At 38.4% G+C, this 26,971-nt stretch overlaps 1 protein-coding gene across 1 annotated transcript in view; it reads right to left on the reverse strand.

The window, feature by feature from the left end:
• SGIP1 (SH3GL interacting endocytic adaptor 1) overlaps positions 1-26,971 on the reverse strand; it is a 212,021-nt gene that overhangs the window by 35,198 nt on the left and 149,852 nt on the right. Inside the window, exons 15-16 of the mRNA XM_057717165.1 lie at positions 26,103-26,230; positions 25,012-25,138 (exon numbers count right to left, since the gene is read on the reverse strand). Coding sequence (XP_057573148.1) covers positions 25,012-25,138; positions 26,103-26,230 — 255 coding nt within the window. The remainder of the gene's footprint in view (positions 1-25,011; positions 25,139-26,102; positions 26,231-26,971) is intronic.

A 26,971-nucleotide genomic window follows, 5' to 3' on the forward strand; every position in this document is an offset into this window, starting at 1 on the left:
CAATACTACTGAGTACTTACTATGAGCTACACACTCTTTCATGCTTAACATATAGTGCATCAGTTAATTATCACCACAGTACTGTGCCCACGTGGGCAGTACTGCGTGTTACAGATCAAGAAACGGAGTCTGAAAGACGATAGTCATTGGCCCACATTCTAACAGACAGTAAATAGTGGAGTTAGAATTCAAATGAAGGTCTACTTAACTCCATGCTCATTCCACATAAAGAGCCCCTTAGGCCTCGTCTCGACTCACAGGGGCTTTGGGTGAATTACACCTGTATATGCTTTTCAGTGTGCAAGGGATTCACCTTCATGAAGATGAGAAAGGCATACTTAACTCAGTTATCATAGAGTGGAATTAAGGATACTGAATTTCAGGATATGTAAATGGGATTAGAGTTGTTTTCAGTCTTCCTCTTCATAAGTCCCTGCTCAACTGCCCTGGAGATGTAATATATGTGTGTGTGTGTATATATATACACATATGATATATTTATATATTTCATGTCCATATATTTTTTGCTTTTCAAATTCCACTCAGTCTATAAACATGATTGGCAGACATTTTTGTTGTACTTTTTAGAGAATTTTCTTCAAACTGGGTCTTTGCTTACTGTTCCCAAACAATCATCCAACATTGATTAATGCCATAGTTAGCTTCCTAAAATATTATGGTCGACTCATAAAATGGGAAAATTATTTTTTGTTTTCATCATCAAAGACACATCAAGCATATTCAACACAAGGACTATTATTAGAAATGGACATAAGGCAGGAGATAAAACCATAATGAAAGCGTCTTCAGGAAGAGGACTCATATAACCAAACCCTAGACAACTTCATATAGACAATACTGAGAAGTTGGATTAAGCACCTGGAGCTAAACCAGCTAGAGTGTGGTATGACAAAGAATGGGAATAAGACATGAAGAGCTAATCTACGTAGAGCACTTACATGGGATGGCCATTATGCTGAATACTTTACACGCGTTATGTCTTCTACTCTCCAAACATCTCTTTGAGAAACATACCGTTATTAGGCACGTGTTACCATTGAGGAGACTGAAGTTTAGTGAAATTAAATAATTTGCTCAAGGTGATTTGCTCTACAGTAAGTAGAAAGGTGTTGCGACTGACACCAGATCTAACTTCAGCTGTATTCCTAAAGTCTACCCTGTATCATCAGTGTTGGCTCATTCATGTTAGTAATCTTTGCTCCAAGATCCAGCTGTCCAATTTTCCCAGCACCACTTATTGAAGAGGCTGTCTTTTTTCCATTGTATACTCGTGCCTCCTTTGTCAAAGATAAGGTGCCCATATGTGTTTGGGCTTACTTCTGAGTTCTCTATTCTATTCCATTGATCTTCCTTTCTATTTTTGTGCCAGTACCATACTATACACAATGGAATATTACTCAGCTATAAAAAGGGATGAGATGGAGCTATATGTAATGAGGTGGATAGAACTACAATCGGTCATACAGAGTGAAGTAAGTCAGAAAGAGAAGGACAAATATTGTATGCTAACTCACATATACGGAATCTAAAAATGGTACTGATGAACTCAGTGACAAGAACAAGGACGCAGATACAGAGAATGGACTGGAGAACTCGGGGCATGGGAGGGGGCAGGGGGTAAAGGGGAAACTGAGATAAAGCAAGAGAGTAGCACAGACATATATATACTACCAACTGTAAAATAGATAGTCAGTGGGAAGTTGTTGTATAACAAAGGGAGTCCAACTCGAGGATGGAAGATGCCTTAGAGGACTGGGGCGGGGAGGGTGGGGGGGACTCGAGGGGGGGAAGTCAAGGAAGGGAGGGCATACGGGGATGTGTGTATAAAAACAGATGATTGAACTTGGTGTACCCCCCCAAAAAAAAACAAAAAAACCCCAAGGTTATCAGAAGACAATGGAATAACATCAATGAAAGAACACTATGCTGTACAGCTGAAACTAATATAACATTGTAAACCAAAAAAAAAAAAAAAAAAAAGATCCAGCTGGATGCACAGTATGCGTTCTCAATGGGGCAGCTTCTCCCCAAAGCGGGTAGAAATTGAGGGAAAGTGAATGAAATCTTGACTTTTTTATGTTTAAAGCGCACAGATATTCATACAGTACATAACCAGATGTACAGTACATCTGTGATATTAAAATTCCACTGGGGAGCAATAAGGGGGAAACAAAGGTTTAAAAAGGCTCTGTGGGTGAGGGAAGAGGGATAATGAAAAAACGGTTTGAGAAGATCTGCTTTACAGCTTTAGAAGGGTCATCGGTCTTGAACGTCCTTTACACCTCACCAACTCGCTCGGGGAAAACTTGAGGGAACAGGTTTTGCTAAAGGATAATAATGGCTTATTTCTTTCTTCAAACTTACAGTGAGTGAATAATACTACAGTGCTGAAGCTGTTGGGGAGCGAATCAAGATCCTTGGGAAAATATCTAGTAAGGTCCCCACAAAGGAACAGAGTACAGGGAAGGGAGGCTCAACAGCTTGGTCCAGCCAGGATAGGTGTTCTCCCAGGAGCAATGTGAGCAGCTCCGGAGCTGAGGTAGGAAAGAGGGGAACACACTCAGGGGATCTGATATAATCAAAATAGCTGAGAGAGCCTTGGTCAGGCTTCAAACCAAACAGGAGCAAGGTCAGAACACAATGGTAGCAGGCCAGTGACACAGGTCCAAGAGCACCAAGGGAACAAGTGAAGAATCTATAAAGGAAAGAGGAGGATTACAGGTTCCAAAAAAGACTTCCAAGCAGGTTGGGCAAGTGAAGTATGTTTTTCTGTGGGAAGTCTGGTGTGTATTTTCAGAGAAGCGGTGGCTATTTAAAGGTATGGCTTTGGAATTGACAACACCAGCATTTTAGCCTGTTAGAGACTTTCTCAAGTACAAGTGGGAAATATTAAGACTTTTAAAAAGAAATAAAATATAGGAATATTAGTATATTAGATATTAGTATAAGTAATATACTTATATTAGTGTATATAGATATATAGTATTAGTATATTAGATATTAGTATAAGGAATTAATATAAGGAATAATATAAGAAACAAGTATAAAGAATAAAATATTCACTGAAGAACCATAAATGGCTAAAAAGTTTGAAAACAAGTTCAGCCTCACTAGTCATCAAAGAAATACAACAGAAAGTGAGAAATAATTTTTTATCTTTTCATATTAGGAAAGAACTGAAAAAACCAATACTTCATGCTTGTGAGCAGATAATGAAATAAGCACTGTAATATATGGTTGACGGAAGTAAAAATTGGCATAACCTTTCTAGAAAACTGCTTGTATATCATGAGCCTTTGAAAGTTTCATAAATTTAGCCCATAATTCCAGTTTTAAGGCTCTATTCTAAGAAAATGTCTTAAGGCCAAAGAATTATGTGCAAAGATGTTCGTGGCATGTGGGAGAACTTGAAGCAATTTAGATGCCTAATAATTGAAGTGAAATAAATGACAATTCATGACAGAATGAAATGTTATGCAGAAATTAAAAAGTTTTCAGTAATTAAAACAGAGCTAAAAATAATCACAGATCACATTTTACCTATTAGATTGGAAAAGGTGAGAAATACTGACATAACTCAGTGTTGATAAGTGCACGGAAAAAATGTTCATCATAATGCTGGCATAAATTCTTGGATGGACATTTGGTAATATGTAGTATTATTTTAAATGTGCATACCCTTTAACATACTGATTCCATTTTTAGCAATTTATCTTTTGGAAAAATTCACACAAGTATGTGAGAACATAGGTTTAAGGCTGCTCATTGCACCATTTTACATAACAGCAAAAAAAAAAAAAATAGGCTAAAACCAACCTAAATATCCATTAATAAAAGATAGGTACATGCATATAATATAATACTATGGAAACATTAACATGATTATATAGATGTATATGTATGTAAATGCACACACATATGTATCTCAACACACTCCATAAAATTTAAATGGCTACTGCTGAGTGCAGGTTATGGAGCAGAGTCTATCTTCTATTTGCATAAAATTGTATGTAATTCCTTGATTGTAAGAAACATACTTTTGAAAACAAGAAAATATTAAAATTTCTAAAATTGAGATGCATCTTGTAATCAATGTCAAAAGAAAACTGGCAGCTGCTAACAGAGCCTGTTCCAGAGTTGTCTTTGCTTGTACTTGTGGGAATGTAACCTCGAGTAGAAGCGATCAGCTCATCCTGAGGTCCCTTCAGTTGAGTTGAGTTATTTGAATTGATAGCCTCTCATGTGATTGAATTTGGACCCTTATCTTCCCTTAAGATTTTTTTTAAAGATTCCATCTTATGCAGTAATAAAGTGAAAAGTTATTTGTACACAGAAGATAAACTGTCACATACCAGGCTATGCAACGGCAGTCAGAAGAAACTGCCAGATTCTTTGAAATATAAACCATGGAATTTTGAAAGATGGGATAAGTAGGTTATGACTGAATTATGCATCATGAAAGTATATACAACTCAGGTGCTAAACTGTATCTGTCAACCACTTCTGGCTGACTTTCAAGAGAGTTGTTTACCTTTTGGCAGTTTATAAATAAACTTAGGAATATGAATTCAGATAAAAGCCTGGAATTTTTGATGTGCCCCCAAATGAAAGCACCAACATCAAAGAGAATAAAGAGGTCAAGATTATGAACATGTTGTATGAAAAGCATCAAGTCACTGTGATATTAAACATAACTGCTGATGGCTGGAGTGATTTTGATGTGTTTTTAATTCTGAAATTGAGATGTTTAGATTCAATTTCTGATGGTTATACTGAAGATAATGGCTTGCAATTTGTTGTTGTTGGTTAGGAAAAATACCTTTACACATTTAATGAAGTTTATTTTGCAGCTGAAACAATGTTATTAAGCCAAATGGAGCATATCTCAATGAACTGCTTTTTGGAATCAAGTAAATGCGATGCTTGCACATGCACATACACATATACACATATGCACACGTGTGATTTCAGCATTGTATTTACTCTTTTTTTTCCCCAGTTCTAGGATCTTTTTTTTCTGTAACTTTATTGAGGTATAGCTGAGAAATAAAATTGTAAGATATTTAATGTGTACATGTGATGATTTGATCTACATATACATTATGGGAGGATTCCTCCCATCTAGTTAATTCACATACCCACCACCTCACATATTTTTTTTCCTTTCCCTCCCTCCCTTTATTTCTTTTGCTAAAACATTTAACTTCTACTCTCTTAGCAAATTTCAATTGTGCAATACAGTGCCATCAGCTACAGTCATCAACTATATTGACACATTAGATCCTCAGACCTTATTCATCTTATACTTGAAAGTTGGTACCCTTTTACTAACCTCTCCCTATTTCCCTGACATCCAGCCCCTGGCAACCACTTTTCTACTCTTTGTTTCTATGAGTCTGATGTTTTCTTTCCTAGATTCCACGTATAAGTGATACCATGCAGTATTTGTTTTTCTCTGTCTGGCATATTTCACATAGCATAATGCCCTCAAGATCCATCCATGTTGTTGCAAATAACAGGATTTCCTTCTTTCTCTGTATTTACTCTTTTATCTATACTCCTCTTTATTGTTTGAATTTTTAATAAGTAAGGTGCTTACATCAATTTCATGATCAGAATAAAACTGAGCTGTTTCCAAACACAGTTTAATGGCATGGGGGACATTATTATATGTTAAAGTAAGAGAATGCATACTTATATACTGTATGAAAATATTTATAAACTACACACACACATATACACACACATACACACACAGTCACCTACATGTGAAAAATCTTAGAAATAAAATATACCAAAATGGTGGTTATCTATGGTTATTAGATTACAGATTATTTCATTTTTTATAGCTTTGTATTTTTCTAAATTTTCTATAATGAGCAAGATTAGTGATAGTATGGCAAAAATATTATAAATAGAAGATGTGGTAATACATATGTACAATGGAATATTACTCAGCCATTAAAAAGAATGAAAAATGTCATTTGCAGCAACATGGATTGACCTGGATATTATCATGCTAAGCGAAATAAGTCAGACAGAGAAAGACAAATATCAAATGATATTGCTTATATATGGAATCTAAAAAAATGATGCAAATGAACCTATTTATAAAACAGAAACAGATTCATAGCCTTAGAGAATGAATTTCTGGTTACCAGGGGAAAGGGAGTTAGAGATAGATTGGGAGTTTGGGATTGACAGGTACATACTGCTGTGTTTAAAACAGATAACCAACAAGGATCTACCACATAGCACAGACAACTCTGCTCAATACTCTGTAATAACTTAAATGGGAAAAGAGTTTGAAAAAGAATAGATACATGTACATATGAAACTGAATCACTTTGCTGTACACATGAAAGTAATACAACATTGTTAATCAACTATAGTTCAATATAAAATAAAATTTTTTTAAAAAAGAAATTGAGAATTATACTAGGATCTTAAATAACGCTGAGGTTTCTAGATTTCTCCTTTATTTTTTGAATAGTTTCTGCTCTTACAGTCAAAAAGTAGATGCTGGTAATTTTGAATTACGAAGTTATTCTCATAGGGGGCTGGTATTTATGAATGGAGAGGCATAAAGAATGCTGTCTGTCCTAGTCTGACTGCCTGAAAGCCTGCTATTTGAGCTGCCAGTTTCCCGGGGAATGGGCTGTGAGCAGAGTCCAAAAAAGGCAAAATCCAGGAAAGGAGTAATCAGCATTAAGTAACTTCTTCCCCTTCCTGGACTCACCTTCTACAATGACAATTGCAACTTCTGAAAGTCACCAAAACAAACATCCTTGAAAAATTAACCTCACCCTTGCTCCTTTGTGACACTTCTCCAGAAAAACCTTTTGTGTTTTCTCAGAGGCATAGCTCAAGCCTCTAAATCAAATCTTAGGGGAAGCAATGCTGCAGTTACTCTGAATATAAGACCGGGAAGCACAACTGTTAAGTTGCACACACTGTCTGTGTGAATGTGTGCCAGCAGGAAAAGAAGCCCAAGGCCCTATCTACTTATATCTTGGCGACTTAGTGCAGCAGAGCCAGCAGAAGAGGAAGAAGTGCGTGAAAATTCCTGTCTGCTGAAAGTCTACGCCCTAGCAGAAATTATTACCACATACATGTTGCAAAATAGTTGAAGATATCACTACAAAAGGGTTAAAATCTTAAAGGCAATGACTCACCCTAAGGCCTTGTCTTGATGACCCCAAATCAACTTTTGATTTAATAAATAAAACAGGGAATGTAAAACTCTAAGCACATATTAAGTATTCATTAATGTTAATTATTATTTTAAGAAGTGATTACGTTTGTATAGTACTTTAGAGTTTACAAAGGCCTTTCACAAGTAATTGACTAAAATCTGTTAGGGGTATTGATGGTATTGATCTGTTATATGGTATTCATAAAATACGTTAACTCCACACACATACAAGGGCCTAGAAATGGGAGTTTCTCCTGAGTCTTGGCATCACCTCTTTGAATCCTTTCTTCATTCACTATGTCAGCTCTTCTTTCTGAGGGGGTCATCAGGGGTCCTCCGGGGGAGTCAGAGCCGGGAGTCCAATGCATAGGCTGCCTCCATCTGTGGACAGCTCTTCTCAAAAGACCTATAATAAGAGGCTATTCTACAAATTATTATGTGTAAAATAAGCTACACGGATATATTGTACAGCACGAGGAATATAGCTAACATTCTATAATAGCTATAAATGGAGAATCACCTTTAAAAATTGTGAATCACTATACTTCACACCTGTAACTTATGTGATTGTACATCAACTATACTTCAGTTAAAAAGAAAAAAAATGCTACGCATGATGAAGGCTTCCGACTATGTAAAGGTAAAATAGATCCCTCTGGTGATTCTCAGCTTCTCCATTCTTTTCTCAGGAAGTTTGAAATTACTTGTCAAATCTGCTGAAAGGCCTTGATTTACAAATTCTTTAATAAAAAAGAGGATAACAGATTCTCTTCCAACATCTCCCATCAGCGTGAACACAGCACCCCGAGGAGTGTATCACCAGGCAGATCATTGGTCTCAACAAGTCAGCTTTACTGCCAGGCTGTGGTGGCGGCTGGTGGTGGGGGGTGAGTGCATAGCAGAGAGGAGGCATTCTGCTTCCAGGTCATTCTCCTGCCCCATAAACAGCCTAGGAAAGACTGTTTGTTGTCCCTTTTGACGAGGACGGGGCGCCTTGGAACAACTCACTGAAGGTCGAGTTGCCAGATGTTTTATGTGGAAGAAGACTAGAATGCAACAACCTGACCTTTTCCAAAGCAGGGCAGTTCGGGGATGTGGGAAGTTGGACAGCAGTGGTTGATAGCTAATCATTATTGAACACTTTGCATGCACCGACCTCGTACTTGACTATTTAATCTTGACTACAAGCACTATAAACCTATGAAATATGTTACTGTTTCCTAGTCATCCATTACTACTCCAATTTCCAGAGAAGGAAACTAAGACTTAGGTTAAGTAGCTTCCCTAAAGTCACATCATGCTGACACTAGAATTTAGACTCAGAAGGCTAATTCGCACTCTCTCTCTCTCTGTGTATATGTATATATCTATATATATGCATATTCCATATATTTTTCTCTATCTATATGGGTGTGTGTGTGTACATGCATGTGTGTGCACTAAGAGTAAACTAATAAGTAAAATGAGGACTCTTTTTCCTGTTTCTAATATCTAGGATAATACCCAATATGCCTTTAGATTGACAGCTACACATTACATAAGTTTTTTTTTTTTATCATAAATCTAACTCAGCAACCTCTTATCTTTCTTCAAGGCATACTTTGTGTAGACTTAAAAGTCACTCCTGTCTATTCCTCTGGAAGCTCTCCCTAACTTCTAGGCCAGGCTGTCTTTCCTCTGGGTGCCTCCAAAGCACCCTATCTCCTGAGTTATAACAATCTCTACGTGTTATTGTAACCACTTTAATGTCTGGCTTCTATGCTCCATGAAGGTAGAAAAGTGTCTTTCTTGCTCCTGACTGCAGCCCCAGTACCTGTCATAGTACTGAACACATAGTAGGGACTCAGTTACTGATTGAATGAATACAGCCACAACTATATGTGTCCCTATAGCAACATTATCAAGGCCATGTTCTACGGATTGGTTCATTGTTTCCCCTATCAGATACCGACCTACTGCAGAATTAGTAAACATAGCAACCTTAGCATTTTGCTATGTGTCCATCATAATCAATTTTGTGCACATGCATTTTAACATATGAAGACAGCCCTAATTTCTGCTAGAGAATATTAACTATGAGTAGGTCTAGACACACTGCAGCTACTTTGAGGAGTGTTTTAGAAACTCTATAATATCACAATAAGCAACTAATTCCTCCTTTTGAACATGACTTACATGTCTATAAGTTTATTGTGGGGGTAGGCAGGGAATGTTAAATTCTTTGCAAGAGCTCCCACCTCATGGAAAAAGAAAAATGAAGCGCCCTATTAAAAAACCAATTTTCTTTCTATTTATAAGCCAAGAGATACAAAATTTGTTACTCAATTATTTGTAAGCGTTATATGTCATTACCATTTTGTTTGATGTACACTACAAATATTAAAAACTCCTTCAGTTTCATATGGTGTTCAGTGTTGAGTGTTCATGTCTGTGTATCAGAAGGAGGGAAAAGGAGAAAGAGATAGAAGATTATAAGGCAGATGAAGAGAACACACCCAAGAGAGGACAAAGGCATGGACAGGCAGCAGTTAGGGAAAAGAGGCAGGATGTCACCTCTATGATAACTTGTATTTGCAATAATGTCCTTCTAGAAGCTGGTATTTTCCTTCTAGGCTTGGTGTCTGCAATTTTCCTGTTTGGTACTTAGGTTAATGGTCATACTGAGAGTGCAGCTGGGTGAGCCGGTTAGGTGGTCCCCCGGACCACGAACAACTGAGAGAGAGCATATCAGCAAAAGATCTAGGCACTTAATATATACCACAAACACATATCAATTATATGTTGTGCATTTGAAATTAACCATTAATATTTGTGTGGCTATTTAAAGAAAACATCCAATGGAGCAAGTTCCAAGCTACAATGCCTTCCTTTTCCCATATAGCTCCTGATACAGACTTGCTCCAAGGGTAAGCACTCACCTCCCTGGATTCAGCCCTCACCTCTAAGCAAATGATTCCCACATGTACACAGTCTGCTTACTCCTGGACTCATACTACAGGGATGGTGTGCAGGACTTCAAAACTGAGACGTCTCCAAAACAGCTCATTCTTTCTGACCAAATCTAGTGCTCTTGGAGTCTGCTTTCTCCTGGTTTACAACAGCACCCTTCTCCCTATGTCTCAGAATGGAAGTGTTCACTTATTTTCCACAACCTATTAGATGTCAAATGTGCCTACCCCAATGGTGTTTTTCAAATCTCTCCTTGAAAATGGTACTGTCGGTTGCTTACTACTTCTCCCGAACTGCTTCAGTAAATCCTCCAGGTTCTCAGAGTCGCTAATCCTAGAAATCAAAGATGATCCTGCCACTTCCTCTCTCAAAAATTTCTCAAAGTTCCACCTTGCATAAAGATTGTAATCAAATTCCTTCTTTCAGTATTTAAAGCCTTTTGGAATATGATCTCTACTTACTTTTCAGGATCATTTCTTAAAACATTCCTGGCCTCTCCCAGTATTTACTGAATATAACATGGATACCATTCCTGGGTATAATGTGGATATCATCCCTGAGTATGTCATCCTTGAGTATAGTTAGTATCACCTTAATGCCTTTGCTCAAGCCATTCTTCAAGTTGGAACAATTTTTGATGTCTAAAGTCCTCCATCCCTTACCTTTTGACCTTTTGACCATGACCTTTTGACACAGGTCAAAGTCCCTGTGTCTCTAAGAAGCTCTCCCAGGTTCTTCCCAGTTAAAAATCTATCCATTATTCTTACATTTCCAGCATTTTTTTTTTTTTTTACAATTCTCTTATGGCATTTACTACAGTATACCTTTTGTAGGAAGTCCTAACTCTTCTATTTCTCGTGACTTCCTAGAAGGCAGAAGCCATATGGTTTTACCTCCATAATTCCTACCCAGGGGCTGATAGCTAAGAGCAGCTCAGAGAATGCTGGTTAACCACTGAAAGAAGAAACACACGAGTGAACAGTCTTTAGCTTTTCTATTCATCACTAACTCTCCCTTTTCCTGATCTAGGGAACTATTTAACTTATGCTTCAGGTTTTGAAATTGCTACACATAACAACTCTTCTTTTAGGGGCTTAGCTTTTGTGCTGTTCTTATTTAGTCTTCATTTGTTAACACCAATCAAATGAGAAACACTATTATATAATATACTTTTGCACCCAGACTAGTGTGACTCAAACTCAGGCTTCATCTCCTTTGTTGGAGAATAAAAGACTTTGATCTTGAGCAAAGCAAAAGCTGTCCAACATTCACATATTTTAAAATTATTGAATTATATTCATTTTCTTTTGCATGAGAGACACATTCAGAAATAACTGTGTGTTTTGGACTGTTATGGTCATATGAGAAGAAAATACACCATCAGTGAGTCTGATGGAGATATGAGAGGAAGCTCCTGGCCTTAGTCATTACCAGAAACCAGAGAGGTCACTTCAGAGACCAGGAAAATACCAGAAATAAGAAACAAATTCATCTTAGTACAGAAACTTCTTGGCCCCTTCCTTTAATTCTCCTTAGGAAGTTTGAATGCAGAGTACGAAAAATAGAAACGTTTCAGAGCTATGAAGTCTTAAAAAAGACACGGGGGAGTCTTAAATTCATATTATTAAGTGAAAGAAGCCAATCTGAAAAAAGCTACACACTGTATGATTCCAACTATATGATATTCTGGAAAAAGAAAAACTATGGAACCAGTAAAAAGATCAGTGGTTGCCAGGGGTTGGAAGACTGGGAAAGGATGAATAAGCAGAGCTCAGAGGATTTTTAGGGCAGTGAAAAAACTCTGTAGGATATCATAATGATAGATACAAGTCATTATACATTTGCCCAAACCAATAGACTATAAAACAGCAAGAGTGAACCCTAATGTAAACTATAGACTTTAGGTGCCTATGCTGTGTCAATGCAGGTTCATCAATTGTAACAAATGTCCCACTCAGATGAGGAAGATTGTGCATGTGTGGGGGCAGAGGGTGAACGGGAAATCTCTGTACCTTCCCCTCAATCTTACTTTGAACCTAAAACTGCTCTAAACCATAAGGTCTAAATAAAAACTAAACCAAACCAAAAAGCCTTTCATATTGTGTATAGTACGTTAATAAACCAAAAAAATCTATCTTACTTGATTTTCCCAATTATCCTGCCAGGTGGGTATTATACCCTCCACTTTAAAAATTACAAAACAGAAACTCAGAGACATTAAATTCTCAAAATCACATGGTTATTGAGTGGCACAGTAAGGTTTTGAATATTATAGTGGTTAGGAACTTTGGTTTTATAACATAGCACAAACTCCCCTTGAACCAATTTACCCACTGACTGACTGTGTTATTTTGGGGATGTAACCTAAATTCTCAGAGCCTCTGTTTACCCATCTGTAAAATGTGAGTACCGGTAGCGCCCGCTTCACTCAGTTGCTGTGTGGATTACACGAGTTTGCGGCCAGGGAGTAATTAGCAGAAGGTGAGGCCCATGGTGAGGGCTCATCGGTGATACCGCAACAGCAGTACTGGTATCAGCAGCAGTACTCTGGATACGCTGAATCCAAATAAAATCATCTTTTCACCAACCAGGTACGCTTTGCTTGGCGACTTGGGATAGAAGCTGCCACCAACTCTTAAGCTTTCCCACGAGCATTTAATTGGATAGAGTTCTGATGTGAATTCTGTACACTCACGTTGTCCCTGGCAGCCCATTCACATAATTTGGCCTGCACATCAGGGCTAAAACAAGGGGGCGCTTTGCTGACTACAATGTTAAGCAACACATATTTGGTCTTCGTCGGAGTTTCTGGCTCAGAGCTCCTCAAACCCTTGTGATTTCTTGAGCGAGAGGCTTAGAGAGGGTTTTTTTGTTATTCATAAAAAGCCTCTTTCAACCATACCTGAGTTTATACTAATGAGGTGACTCTTGGAGGATGGGGGCTGGTTGGTTAGAGGATTGGAACTTTCTGTCCTGTCCCCCAACCTCTGGGAGAGGAGAGAGTCTGGACGTTGACTTAATCACCTACAGTCAGTGATTCCATGCAACCGTGACTGGCATGTGAAGCGAGGGCGCAGGCTTGTGGGACTGAGCCTTAACCCATGGGGTCTGCCTAACTCCAGGTAGTTAATGTCAGAGTTGTTTAGTGTGAAGGGAAACACTCCACATGTTTGGCGTCCAGAGTGAGTAGAATAAAGAAAGAGGCTTCTCTCTTACTGACTTTCCTGTCTATCTCCAGCATGACAGTCACACACTAAACGTAAGTGAGACAAGGTACCTGCCTCAAAGAATAGGAAATCAAGTGAAATATCAGCTTGTTGGTCAGTCCCAGAGATTTTCAGAATCAGGCCACTAATTTCTCGTGAAGAGGTTGAGTAAATTCTGAAACCCTCAGCAGATCTGCCTGGTAGAATATTTTGCAGGCTCAGCTCCATTTGAATCTTCTTCACAGGTTTAGACTATTTTAAAAACTCTCTGTGAGCTTCAGTTATGAACAGAAAGGACTTTATATTTTACATTCACAAGGTAGTATACATATGAAAATTCAGATTAGCTAGGGAGTGCGTGTGATTTTAACATTTTTAATGAAGACAGTCTTGTATCACTTTTTATGTTTCTATATAGTTTCCCCAGCTTAGTTGTACTTAACACTGTGATTTGCAGAGTTGGGTACTTGATAACTTTACTGCATAATTGATTGAAAAGGGCCTATAGTGGGACAAGGACAATTAGTGGACACTCCCCACTTGAAGAATACTGTGAATTTAGCAAAACAGCTCCTCCCCAGAAAATTGGTTAGGCCTTTCAATTTTTCTTTCTCTAGCGACTCTCAGAAGAATGAATTAATACCTTCTGGTCATATGTGAAAAATTTGACCTGTTTGCTTCTTACAGGATGCTATTACTATTGTCAAGGTGAAGAAAGTTCAGTGGTCCATGGCTATGATTATGTCTTACCAATTAACAAGTAGGGATATTTACTAACCTACTAAAGGAGGTCAGAAGTTAAAAATATCCGAGTTCATTTTTTCACATAGACAACATAGTTCCAAAGAGGAAAATGTAGCTCTCGTTGTATAGAAACATACTTTTCCTCCATGGGGTCTAATCTGGCTCAAGAAGAAAACTTGAATGTAGGCTTGGCCAGCGGATTGAATGAGAGTGGGGTGGACATGAGAGGAGAGGTTTCAACAACGTCAAAGATAAGGTGTAGTCAGGGGACTAGGAAGTTGGAAGATTAGCAGAGTTGGAAAAATCCGCCAGCATCACCTGTCTCAAGGGGCTGTTGGCAGGCTGAATGAGATCATGGACACGGAGCAGAACATCAGCCCAGATTTCCAGCTAGGCAGCTTGCGTTTCAATCCCTACTCTGCCTCTTCCTGGCTAAGTGATTCTGCAAAAGTCACTTATGTTATCTGAATCTGAATTGCTTCATCAGTGAGTTGTGCAGATGAAATGAGATAATAGATGAAATGCACTTTTCATGTAGTAAGCACTCGGGTGTTAGTTATTAATTATTACTTTTATCACCTCAGGTCCTCCTATTTATTTATTTTCAAACCCACAATATGCTCCATTCTCCTTCCCTATTTTATTTTTTTATGTAGAAGTTATTACCATCTCCGTGCTATATATTTCACTTATTTATCTTCTTATTTTTCATTCTCCACATTAAAATGTAAGCTCCACGGTGACAGGGAATTTTTTCTGTTTTGTCCCCTACAGGGGAGTGCCTAGGACAGTGCTGGCACACAGTAGTACTCAATAAATATTTGTTGAATGAAAGAATCACTGCCTAAAATAGTTCTTGAAGTACAGGAAGGGGGACAAATTGTTAGTTCTGAAATAGCCAAAAATGACACTTGCCAGTGGGGACCATTTCCAAGATGTGGCCAGATGTGTGGGTTACTGAGCGGAGGGAAACTTTATTGGACCTGAAGTCAAAGAGGCCCTGGAGCGAGGGTGTTGGACGGATCATGCCCATGGAATCTTTGTCACAAAATGAAGCGAGGGAATGAGGGGAGAAGAGGGTGAAAAGGGGCTGCTAGTGTCATTTCTAAGCCTGCAGATGAATGCAGAGGAACGCTCCATACGTAGGTCACTGGTGGACAGCGATAAGTAAAAGGTGGGATGAGCGAATGGCTGCTTTTCACATTGGGAGCGGAAGTTGGAAGTAGCAGTGGGGAGTTGGGAGAACTTGTAGTCCCATGACTTAAGGCCCACAGAAGACTGAAGAACTTTCTGTGGAGAGTGCTACCAGAGAAGCCATGGCCCCTGGAGAGAGCTGGGATGCAGAGAAGGAAACAGGTGGTGTTTGGCAGAGAGCCTGGGAACGCAGATAAGGGTGTTGCTAAGGACAGTGACATTCCTGAAAGCTGGTGGGAACAAGACTCATAAAGAGCAGCACGGAGTGGTCTAGAGAGGAGTGAGGGAGTGGCTGTACGCACAGCGGGGAAGATGACACTCAAGAATGCATGGTTGTAGGTCTTTTTTTTTCCATTACAAGATACAAGATGATTTTGTAGTTAAATAAGCTAAACAAAGAGAGGGAGAGCACATTTCTGAAAACATCTTGAAGTTCGAATGCCCTAGGGAATTATTCAACTACCTAACAGTCACATCTTCTACTTGTTATGGAAATATCTTTCCCTTCCTTCCATCTCAGAAGAATACTTGATAGCTGTAGTAGGGTATACTCCTGGATGAATGAATTTAAACAGCTACTACCTTTTGTAACCTCTACCTTTTTTTTAAAGCTTAACTTAGATTAAATTTCAGTGAATTTTTGTGTGTGTGTGTGAAATTGTGTATAAAAGTAAGCCATCAAGACAAGTTTTGGAACTCTTGTGAGTTAGAACTATCGTCTAACACAGGAGTCCCCGACCCCCCAGGGTGAGGACTGCTATTTGTCCGCAGCCTGTTAGGAACCCGGCTGCACAGCAGGAGATGAGCAGCAGGCAAGGGAGCAAAGCTTCACCAGCTGCTCCCCGTCACTCCCCATCACTCCCCATCACTCCCCATCACTCCCCATCACTCCCCATCACTCCCCGTCACTCCCCATCACTCCCCATCACTCCCCATCACTCCCATGACCGCCTGAACACCCTCCCCCACCCCCACCCCCCACCGCCCCCGTCCGTGGGAAAAATGTCTTTCACAGACTGGTCTCTGGTGCCGAAAAGGTTGGGGATCTCTGGTCTAAACACCTTTCTATCTCTCTTGCTAAGTTAAATTTGGAGGTGTGAAGCATCTCATGTTATCGCTAAATAAGTTCATAGGCGAGGTTCGTTACTGAGTTGGTTGATCGGTCAGTGGCTCAGACGCTGGCTGGATAACCACAGTGCCTAGAGCACTGTAAGAACAAAGCAACGGATAAGACAGGCCGAGGTTTTGAACGTGAGGAAAACACTATTTAGATGCCAACAAATAATAATTTAAAAGCTATTTAGAACAAATGAATATTTTGACCCAGGAATCTTTCTTCCTCTTCTGCATTCCCTGAATAAAGAATTGAAAATAATGATAATTAACATTAATAATAACACACGTAGGTAATTCCAGAGTGCCCTGGAAGAATATTCTAGCAGTGCTGTTCCATGAAACATGTCGAATGATCATCTTTGTGGAGTTTAAAATTTGGGCAGGGGCACTATTTTCCAGGCAATTTAACATGTCATTGTTTCTATGCCATTCTATCACCACAGCCGGAAATTAAAAAGTCATTCCATGTTGCACTAACTAAAACTACCTGAGACTAGTGTACGTAAATGATGAAAACAAACTTTTCCATCCTTAAAACATTAGCCATCCTTGTGTCACTTTTAGTTTCAGGAGGTAAGGTGTGATTTTTAGCTTCTCCTAAGTCTTCCCTTGAAGTTCATTGTAGCACACTTTCATCTGCATGAGCATTTCTTGATGAGATAAGTAGGGACACATTTATGACATGGCTGCTTCTATAGTCCCTTGAGAAGCCTTGTCTATACTTTCCAGCCTTGAGCAGTGTCCAGGATGAAGCTAACACAGAACTAGAGATTCTGATTAACTTCTATTCAACCACTTTCTTGTATGACTTCTCTTGGCTCAAATTGAGATGCTTAAGGAATTTGAACCTTACTAATTAGAATGGCAATGTTACCAACTTTAGATACCCTGAAATATACTAACAAATATTTTCTTTTCCTAAAATGAAAAAAATGTGATTCCACATGTTTATTAATACTTATATTTGATCGATAATGCATATTTTAAAAACAAAGAAGCCAACAACCAAAAGCTGTCTTTAGATTGGTATCTTCAAAGAAAGTCTACCTCTCTCTGTTTAAAGAAATCCAAACCAAAATGCAAGCAAACCAGCCAATAGATACTGCAAAGCCAAAACAAACTGCACAAACAAAAAATTACGAAATATTTTTTTGGAGCTCCAGACATTACTTGAAGGTCGCTGGTAGCATATGGCTTAATTTCCTGGTTAAAGCAGGTAAACTACAACTTCTAATGTGACCAAAAGAGCCTTTGCCCATGCAGGTGTTAGCTGTAAGTCAGGATCACCAACAAAGCTATTCAACTGTAGCTTTTCCTTTGACATGTGCTGATCAGTAAAAAGACACCTGTGCATTTTTTAATTCCATCTGATTTGAAGAGAAAGTTTAGAAGGTAATAAGTTTGTGGATTTTGCATCTTGGTTATTACAAAATTAATGGCCTGAGGCAATGAAGGTTTCCAATATCATGTGGAAAAGATGCATCCTCCCCTAAAGACTGCCTATCCGCCTGTTCTCTGCCTGACTGAGGACAGACATCAAGTATTTGGGAAGCTTTAAATCAGACAATATTTCCTGCTGCTATCCAAGCTACTCCAAACTAAGGACTTCCATTTCTGGGACCATCTTGCAAGGGAAAGTCACTGTTAAGAGAAAAAAGCCACACCACACAAACTACTTAAAAATCTGTATCAGTCATTCTGATTTTTACAATTGTCCTAAAACACACACTTAAGTTAGGAAAGTTCTTTTTGTTGTCATGAAACACCAAAAGGTCAATATTTAGATTCAATTCTTAGAGTAGAATATTTTTTGGCCAACTTTTTAATCCCAAGATAAACTTAGTTATTTAAAATCGTAGAAAGTAGAGGTTTCAATGATATATGTGTGCAAGATAGTCCATTAATTAAGTAGAATTACTTAATTTTTCCTATATCATTATCTAAACGAGCCATTTTATCAAATGCCTGGCCTGTTAAAAAGAGTTAGAATTTAAATATAAAACAGGAGAATGCTTATCCTTAATACAGAATATAACAAATTATCCAACATTGAGGTTAGATATCTGACATTATATTTATGTATATTTTCTTCCATCTTCTAAAATGGCAAGTCCAGTGGTAGTTGTCCATTTTACTAGTCATTCCAGTTGCTATTTCCATTTCAGAAGATGTAAATAGAACTTAACTAAAATAATTTTTTCTTCTCCTCACTTTTCTGATCTCCCACGCAGCATTCCTTGTCATAAGAATATTTACACATTTACATTTTACAATAATGGACATTGTATCTGAAATATTAATTATCCAAAGCAAAGTTAAATGCCAATTCCGACCAAAAACGTCCTTATATTTGTTGCGTTGCATTTGCAAAAGAGTTAGGAGAGGGCCCTGGTTGACAGAGTTAAGTTCCTTGCCCAAAAAAGGTGTTTTTTCTTTTTTTTTTTTCAATTTAACACAGTTAATTAAGTAACCAATATTAACTGCAAATGATCTTTAATTTTTAATATGAAAAAATTGAAGATCCCCTACAAACCAAATTCATGGAATATTTCCTTTAGTATTTAATATTTTCTAAGTAGCCATAGCATTTTTATATAGAAAGTGAGACCAGGTCTTTTGAAGAGAACTGGGATTTAAAAATGCAGATGCGGAAAAAGCATGAAGGGAGGATAAATTAGAATCTGGTATGCTATGTACTACTTACCTTCAAAAGTCAAATAAAACTTTCCTCTGTCAAACCAAACGAGGGAAGGCTGTTCATTCTCTGTATGGCCAGGAGTTGAAGCGGGATGGGAAAGGTTAAGGAGAGGGAGAGAGAAGGACACAGTATGAGTTACAGAGCAGGTCATTAATCTCACCAGGGGGGAGGGGGGAGGCACTGCATGCCATTAGCGTGCAGGAAAAAGGGAAGGCTGGCAATCTGTGGTTTGACTTTTGTTTTTTGTTTTAGTTTGGGAAACAGAAAGCAAAAGCAAAGCTATGGAGGCCTAAAGGGATGGGCACATGTTGCTGGTAGCTTGGTACTTGGTGCTGGTGAGCATGGAGCAGAAGTCTTCCTGGCCATGCAGGGGCGTCAGCATATTTTAACTGCACTAGTTTGGGCAAACTGTCATTCAGCAATTGCTGTATTTATTTCCTCTTCAATGTCATCCCCTTCTGTGTTTTCAAAAAGATAAACTCTGAGTTGTGGGTTATATAAAACTTAGCTGAGGTTTTCAATGACAATGGCATTACATATCTATTGAAAGTTCATGGAAGATGTCATGTATCTTCCGTCCCCTCCCCTGGAATCACCTTAGACATCCAGACACAAAACACCCTTTACCTACATGCCAAAGAGAAAACAGGATTACTAACGGTGCTCTACTATATTTTAAATTAAAAAGCAGTCACTGGATGTGTAATTCTGAGCAGTTAAATTATTCCTCCCTTTGTAAACTCACAAAGCAATGGCATCTCACCTTTTTTGAAACTTTTCACTGAGAAACTGTCATGCAACCTGCTGCTTTATAATGTGTTCACTTAAAAAACATTTCAGTGGCATGAGTTCCACAATGAATAGTAAGTAAATAAATGGTGCACCTGAGAGACACTGGACACTCATGAGGTGAGCAGCATGTCCATGAAGTTTAGCATTCAGATGGCATAATGGCTTGGATTTTTAAAGTCTAGGTATCTAGAGGTCACTCAGCTAGCACCATACCTGCAGGCGTTTCACAGCGCCTTTCAAACGAGGGCAGTTTGTCATAAAAAAGATCATCTTCTGACACTACGAACCAAAGAAATATAAAGGAATGGAAAACAAAAACGCAAATACAAATCTCAAATGAAATCAAGCAACACACTTTACTGATCAAAACACAAGAATGATTTTAATGGAAAAAGGAAACAAAACCTAAGACACTGGGACTATAGACAGGGTATTAACAAAGTGATGTGCTTATTTCATGATAAGTCTATGAGAAGAAATGGTAATTTTAAAAATGCCAGATTTTAGCCTCTGTGAATTCGCTGAAGTCAGCTCCATGGAAGAAATCACACCCCTACCTTTTCAGGGAGTTGTTAAAAGCACTATCATTAATAATTGACTCATGCAAGTGTATTTCACTCAGACACAATTCTCAAGTGGCCAGACATATATCCATCAACAGAAACTCCTGACAGAGCGCTGACAGCTCAATGGGATTGCCCAGCATGCACCTTCCTCCCCATGGGGAAAGAGGAAGCTTTTAATGAGACCATAAAAATGCAACAGTATGAATCTCAGTCCCTGAATGAAGTATCCCATTTCAACTTCATCAATATCCAAATTCAATTTACCTTGCCCCTGTCTTGGTGGTTATGGACTGTTCATTTTGAACAGCATTATTGTAATTCCATCTTTGGCTATAGTATTAGGCATGGCCAAATGTCTTTGTAAACTGGTCACAGCAGTTACTTTGAACCCCAACCATTCTGAATCTCTGTACACGGTCTCCCTCCTCACCAACAAACAAATGTAGATAATTGAAGTTTTATTCTATGTGATTTAGATCCATCAATGCCATAGGTATGAAGGGTATTATTATAACTTTAATAGAAAATTGAATAAATTCTGTACAAAGTCCAGGAAGGGAGAATCTTCCCTGCAATGTAAAGAAGTAAGATAAGGAAATGGATGAGGGTAGTAAAATTATTCCATAAACTATGCTTCTTGGAAAACATTCTACTAGCTTGCCCCCTAGACTTAGGGGATAAGGCAGGGAAATTACTCTGTCAGTTCTTAAGGCTCTAAGATAGCACCTGTCAATCAGTTTTTAATAAACATGTGGCTTCCTTGGTGGCTAGAATAAGTGAATGCAACTCCTGTAATATTATAGGAGAGGAATGGGAACTGGATCTAAGAAGGACACCCCATAATACCTCTAGAAAATAGGACACAAAAAAGTTACATTGGCAGTAACAATGTAACAGTTTCTTTTCATACCTACCTCTGGGGAAGGATGGGGAATGGTGGAGAATATTCCTTTCTTTCGAAGAACTAATTTTCTATTAACAATCTCCTTAAAATGAGGAGACTCCAATACTGTTCTTGGAGCTCAAGTTACAAAAGAATGATTCATAACGGTTGAACAGAACAGTTATCATTTTTTATCGTGGTTGTGGACACTGAGCTCTTAGAAGTAAACATATGAAAAAATCAGAGAACTTAAAAAACAGGTGGTTGGATAGCTCTGTGCTTGATTTAAATAAGGGCAACACTCCAATCAAGTGCAGAAGAAAAATCTCCTTAAGAACTAACCGTGGAGATTGTCTCAGATTGATCTGGCATGGGGAAGCCAGTACTGGAGACAGGCTTTTCAAAAAAAAAAAAAAAAGACAGAAGGAAAAAAATACTAAAATTAAGTGTGAGAATTCAAAATTGGGATCAGGACTATCCACCTCCAAAAGTCTTCCTTTTTGTTCAGAATAATTGATGTTAATACAGATATATTTTTTCAAAAAGCTTATCTAAATCAGAATTGCCACCTAGCTGGGAGAGACAAAGGCTTGGAGGAAACATTTTAAATTTTAGATGCTACAGTTAATATTCCTGTACTGAATACAAATCAATTTTGCTCAAAGTTTTACACCAAAGGAAGCATCAAAGTCCATCTCATGCTTCCTGCAGTGCCCATAAATGATTACTGTTCATTCATTACAGATTCCTGGGATGTTAAAGATGTAATTAAAAATGCATAATTAACAGTGAAGGAATATAATTCATAGTGAATTTAACAATGAAGAAAACTCGTCTTCATAGTGGTCTTTTTGACACTGTGAATGGGGTGCCAAAGGAAGTTTTCGCAAACATCTAAAGAAATGACTCGCCTATAGAAATAAGAAACATAGTACAGTGGATATTTATAATTAGAGATAACTCGTTATTTATCTCTATCTCTAAATGTCTAGGAGTTTGTTTCTTACAATAGAATAACTTTAAACATTTTCTTTATTCACATGATATTAATAGGATTTTCCCCCCAAAATCAAATAGCGAAGGTCCTGTGAGCTTTCTTCAGTACAAATGGAGTGTATTATATTTCATTGATTCTAATACATACACTTTCTAACCTCTCTGAAATTGGGATGGGTCTTAAAATCAATATGATAAGAAAGTATTGCACCTTAACTCAATTGGCAGCTTTCCTCTCCCTTTCTCAGTCATATATAAAATAATAGTGCTTCTTCTAACTGAAGGTATCTTAAATTCAGCGAAGTACAGTTGCAAAGGAACTCATCATTATTTGAATGTGACAAGGCACAGAAAGTTCTATTTTCAGGTATGGCATTGGATTTACTACTTTATAATCACAGGTCTCATGAAAAAGATTTTACACCCAAAGTCTTGCAAGGGCATATTCTTATATGAATTGCTGTAGGAAGATCAGACATGCTCTTAAAAATCTAGTCCTTGAATTATATTAAACTTTGCAATAAGGAAGTACCAATAGTAAGTATCCAGAGCCTGCCACACATGTTCCAATTTTGGCACAAGTGTCATCGGAAATGTCAAAAAAGTATCTTAATGGAGGAAGGGAAATGTCAGGAATTTGCTGCTGAAATTCTATCTCCCCCAAGCCATTTGACTACATTAAGCTGATGTTCCATTTCAGTCATGAACAGTCAGCCCCTTAGTGTTGAACAGCCAAAGAACATCCTCTCCAAAAAGAAATAAACAGCACTGCACAAGGTGCTGCTGGGCAGTCATTAACAGTGCATTTATTTCAGAGAGAAGTGGCTGTCAGGTGACCCGCAGCAGCAGGAAATAAAGAACAAGAGAGTGAGGAAGATGAAAGCCAAATAAAAATAACAGAACCAAACAGATTAAATCAGAATGCCTCTCAGCAATGAAGCAATGTGACCAGCCTCTCAGGTGGCTGTTTTCTTTTTTCAGCCCCTCAGTGGTTCATCTTGAAAGAATGCATACTAGCTGTGTTAAGAATCAAAGTCACTGGCCAGGATTTGAGATTTCTGCAGCAGAAAGCATAAAAACACATGGTACAAAACGTGGCCACAGGTCAAATGCACTGCGTGTGCAATTTTCTCTATGAATCTCGATGAGTTGAAAGAATAGGTTAGATAGTCATCTGAGGTCACCTGAGGTCTGCTTTCTGAGTGACAGTTTATTATCCTTGCTTTCCTCTCTGAACAACCAGGAAAATCACAGGGAGTGAGTAGAACAAATGACCTTGAGGAAAAAAACAACAGAAAAACAACAGAGCAGGAGTGGGGGAAATGGCTGTAGCAATCAAGAGTATTAAAGAGAGTTCAAAAACAAGGTTGCGAGTTACAGAAAAGAACAAAACAAAACAGCAACAACAACAAAACCTAGAGAGAAACTAGCTAATAGGCATCTAAAAACAGGGAGCCCTGAATTGCCCCAATTGGTGATGCAGGTACAGAATAGACTTGGCTATCTAAATAATGTTAAATATCTGTTAACAAATCATATGAAATTGGATAGCTGGCTATACTTTCACCAAATTTGAAGAATTCATTAGGGGCTAGTCTGATGAAAAGCATAGAGCACACGCTATGGTCGAAATTCTCTATGGGGGCCCTTAACTTATTTCCCTGGGAAAAGAGGGATTTCTTCTCCAGAAGAGCTTCAGACTTTGATGAAATTACTTCTTGCATGGGCAACTCGGTAGCATGCTCTTCTTTGGCAAGTAGCAGCAGGAATTTATTCAGCTTTGGTTAATGATTCTCCCAAGCAAGGCAGCATGGGTCAGCTGGTTTATAATATGGGAGACTTGGAGGGAGTTCAGACAATAAAGGAAGACAATGGGAAAAAATGGAATGGGAAAGCCCAGGTCAGAGACACCATGCAAACACGAGAGGCAGCAGGAGCTATGGAAGGTGGGTAAAGAGGTGTAGAGAGAGACCAGCCTTGGGAAGAGGGAAGACGCTCCAGGCAAAATGAGGCATTTAAACCTGGGAAAACCATCCAGCTGAGCCATCAACTTTTCACTTTCCTCACACCATAAGGAAAGAGGCACAAAGGCATTTACTGAAAATGCCAGCAATGATTTATGTCTCGGGGAAAATTGACAACACATCACTGAAAAGCACTAGAAAAAATGTCAAAAAGTTTTCTCAGGTCCCACAATGCCCATGTTTATACCATCTGTCAATACAAGGAGAACCAAAGGGATGAAGAAATGAAAGCTTCAAGAAAATAAAAGTGTTAAATTTTGTGATTTCTGATGGGTTACAAGATTGGAATTTAAATAAACATTCCCCCCTCAAAGGAGACTATTTTTATTATAGGAAATAATATCTAAATTATTTGACGATTTCTTCTTTACTTTTATGAAAAGCTCTGTATGGAAATAGCATAAGAGAATTCCTGCAAAACACAGGTGTTCACATTCTTTTATTTGCTTAGTTAAAGCAGTTTGCCTTCTTTGCTGAGAAGGTGCTTTTAAAAGAAGAGTCAGAAGATAGTAGCAAAACACATAGCAAAACAATTTTGACCAGAAACACAGGGTGTTAGGGTTTTCAGATCATAAAAGTAGCCAGTCAAAACCACAAACGAATTAAAAGAGAGGAGGTAATTTTTACCAACTGTGGGAGTGGTGGCTGCACTCAAGGAATTGGTGGACGATATTGAAGAAGTGCTTTCAGCCCGGGCTAGGGGTGCTATCGGAGGAGGGCTGGAAGAATGGATGGGAGGGCTGAAAGGTCGGGGCTGCAGGGAGAAGAGAAGAAATGGAAAGTTAGATTCACAGGTCTTCCTTCCATATTTTTAATGTCTCTCAGCCCCAGATAAGACACCCTAGGTTCTTAACAGAGAACAGGTGGCACCATTTTTACACTGAAATTGATTATATCTGCACAGAAGCTTGTAGATAGAGCTAGAGGAACCATAACATGTGCTACACTCAACAGGTACATCACATCTAGAGAAGCCGAGATCTGAGATGTGGTCAGTGATGTTTCAGGAGGATGGATTCATATGCCCTCAGGGACTAAGCAAGTAACATAATGTGATAGCTTATACTGATTGAAAGATATTTGAATACAAAATACTGTCCTGTGCTAGCCAAACCAGATATCAGGGACTTCACCAGTCTGTGACTCCTGTGTATAGCTACCAAAGAAATTTACCTCTGCCAGAAGTCTCTTAACTGTTCATATACAATGTTTTCCACCCCTCGAACTTAAAACATGACACCAGAAACTTCCAGAAAAAATTTATTGGGCCATCACCCTCCTTTATATTCACATAGTGTGCCTACCACCAACAACTCCTCTGCAGTTTGGGGAGAGAAATCAGGACGTACCCTCTCTTGGAGTCTTCCAAAATCAGATAAATATGGTGAAAGGAAACACCTCTCGTCCTAAAGGATTTAGCACAATTGAGCACTATTATCTTAATTTTCATCAAACCCACTGTAGAAGAACTAAGGGCCCCAGGATCCTATTCCTACTATTTTCAACCTTGGCTTGAAAGATGATAGAGATTTGAGGGCAATTGAAAGGTATACTCTGATTGCAGTGACTGTCTTTCAGACGTCACCTGTCAAGGCCATTTATACAAGCATTGTAAGCCTTAGACTTGAAGTTGAGGTGACCCGTGTTCAGGCATTTGGGCTCCTGTTTGTCATTCCCACTGGATATTTCTGAGCGAGCCAGGGCAGAAGGGAACATACCACATCTCCGACTCCAGGCTTCCCTGGAGGTAGCTTTGGCCGAGATGGAGGCCGGGGAGGAGGTGGAGGTGGGGTTGTGCTGCTGCAAGGAACCAAAGGGGTGGCTGGCCGAGCAGGGGATGATGCACCTGCAAAACAAGCTGGTATTAAAAATGGCTAGAGACATAGGTGGCCAAAGTGCTGTTATTACTTGATTCCATCTTCCCCATTCCTGTAGTACTGGGCCAATCACAGACATTTTTTTCACCTCAGCAGTTAGTACAGTTAACACTGTAGCACATGGGGTTTGGCTTTTTTTTTTTCAATAAAGAAAAAAAATCACTTGGTTGAACTATGGTCGATGGCAGAAGCTGAAGCTCGTTGCCTTTTGTTGTCATGTGACACCCAGTGAAAGGTAAATCCTTTTATTACTCTTCGTGACAGAAAATATATTCTTAAGACTCTTTTGGCTGGGTGGTTGGGTAGCTTTCATTTTGACCATGGTACACACCAAACTTATGATAAATTCTCTTGATTTTTTTCATATTCCGAATTTATTTATGTCCAAGATGAAAATAGAGGTTAGAATTTGAAAAAAAAGAGTTTTCACATTATATGTATATATACATATATATGTGTAATATATGTAAATAAATATTTATATATATATATGAAACGTGTAGAAGAGAATTACCCTTCTTACTGTGCTTTAAGATATGAGTGCTAACTTCTTGAATGTAAGCAAACACTTGACGGTAAGCAAAGAACAAAATATAAAGAAAGTAAATTAGATGGTGCGTGCATACTTTGTGTGTAGAATCTTAACAAAAACACATTGAATTTGGAGGATTTTATTTTTTAAAGGAGGCTGCTTAGAAACCTGTCGATAT

Source organism: Hippopotamus amphibius, chromosome 1 (genome assembly GCF_030028045.1).
Source record: "Hippopotamus amphibius kiboko isolate mHipAmp2 chromosome 1, mHipAmp2.hap2, whole genome shotgun sequence".
Lineage (NCBI taxonomy): Eukaryota > Metazoa > Chordata > Mammalia > Artiodactyla > Hippopotamidae > Hippopotamus > Hippopotamus amphibius.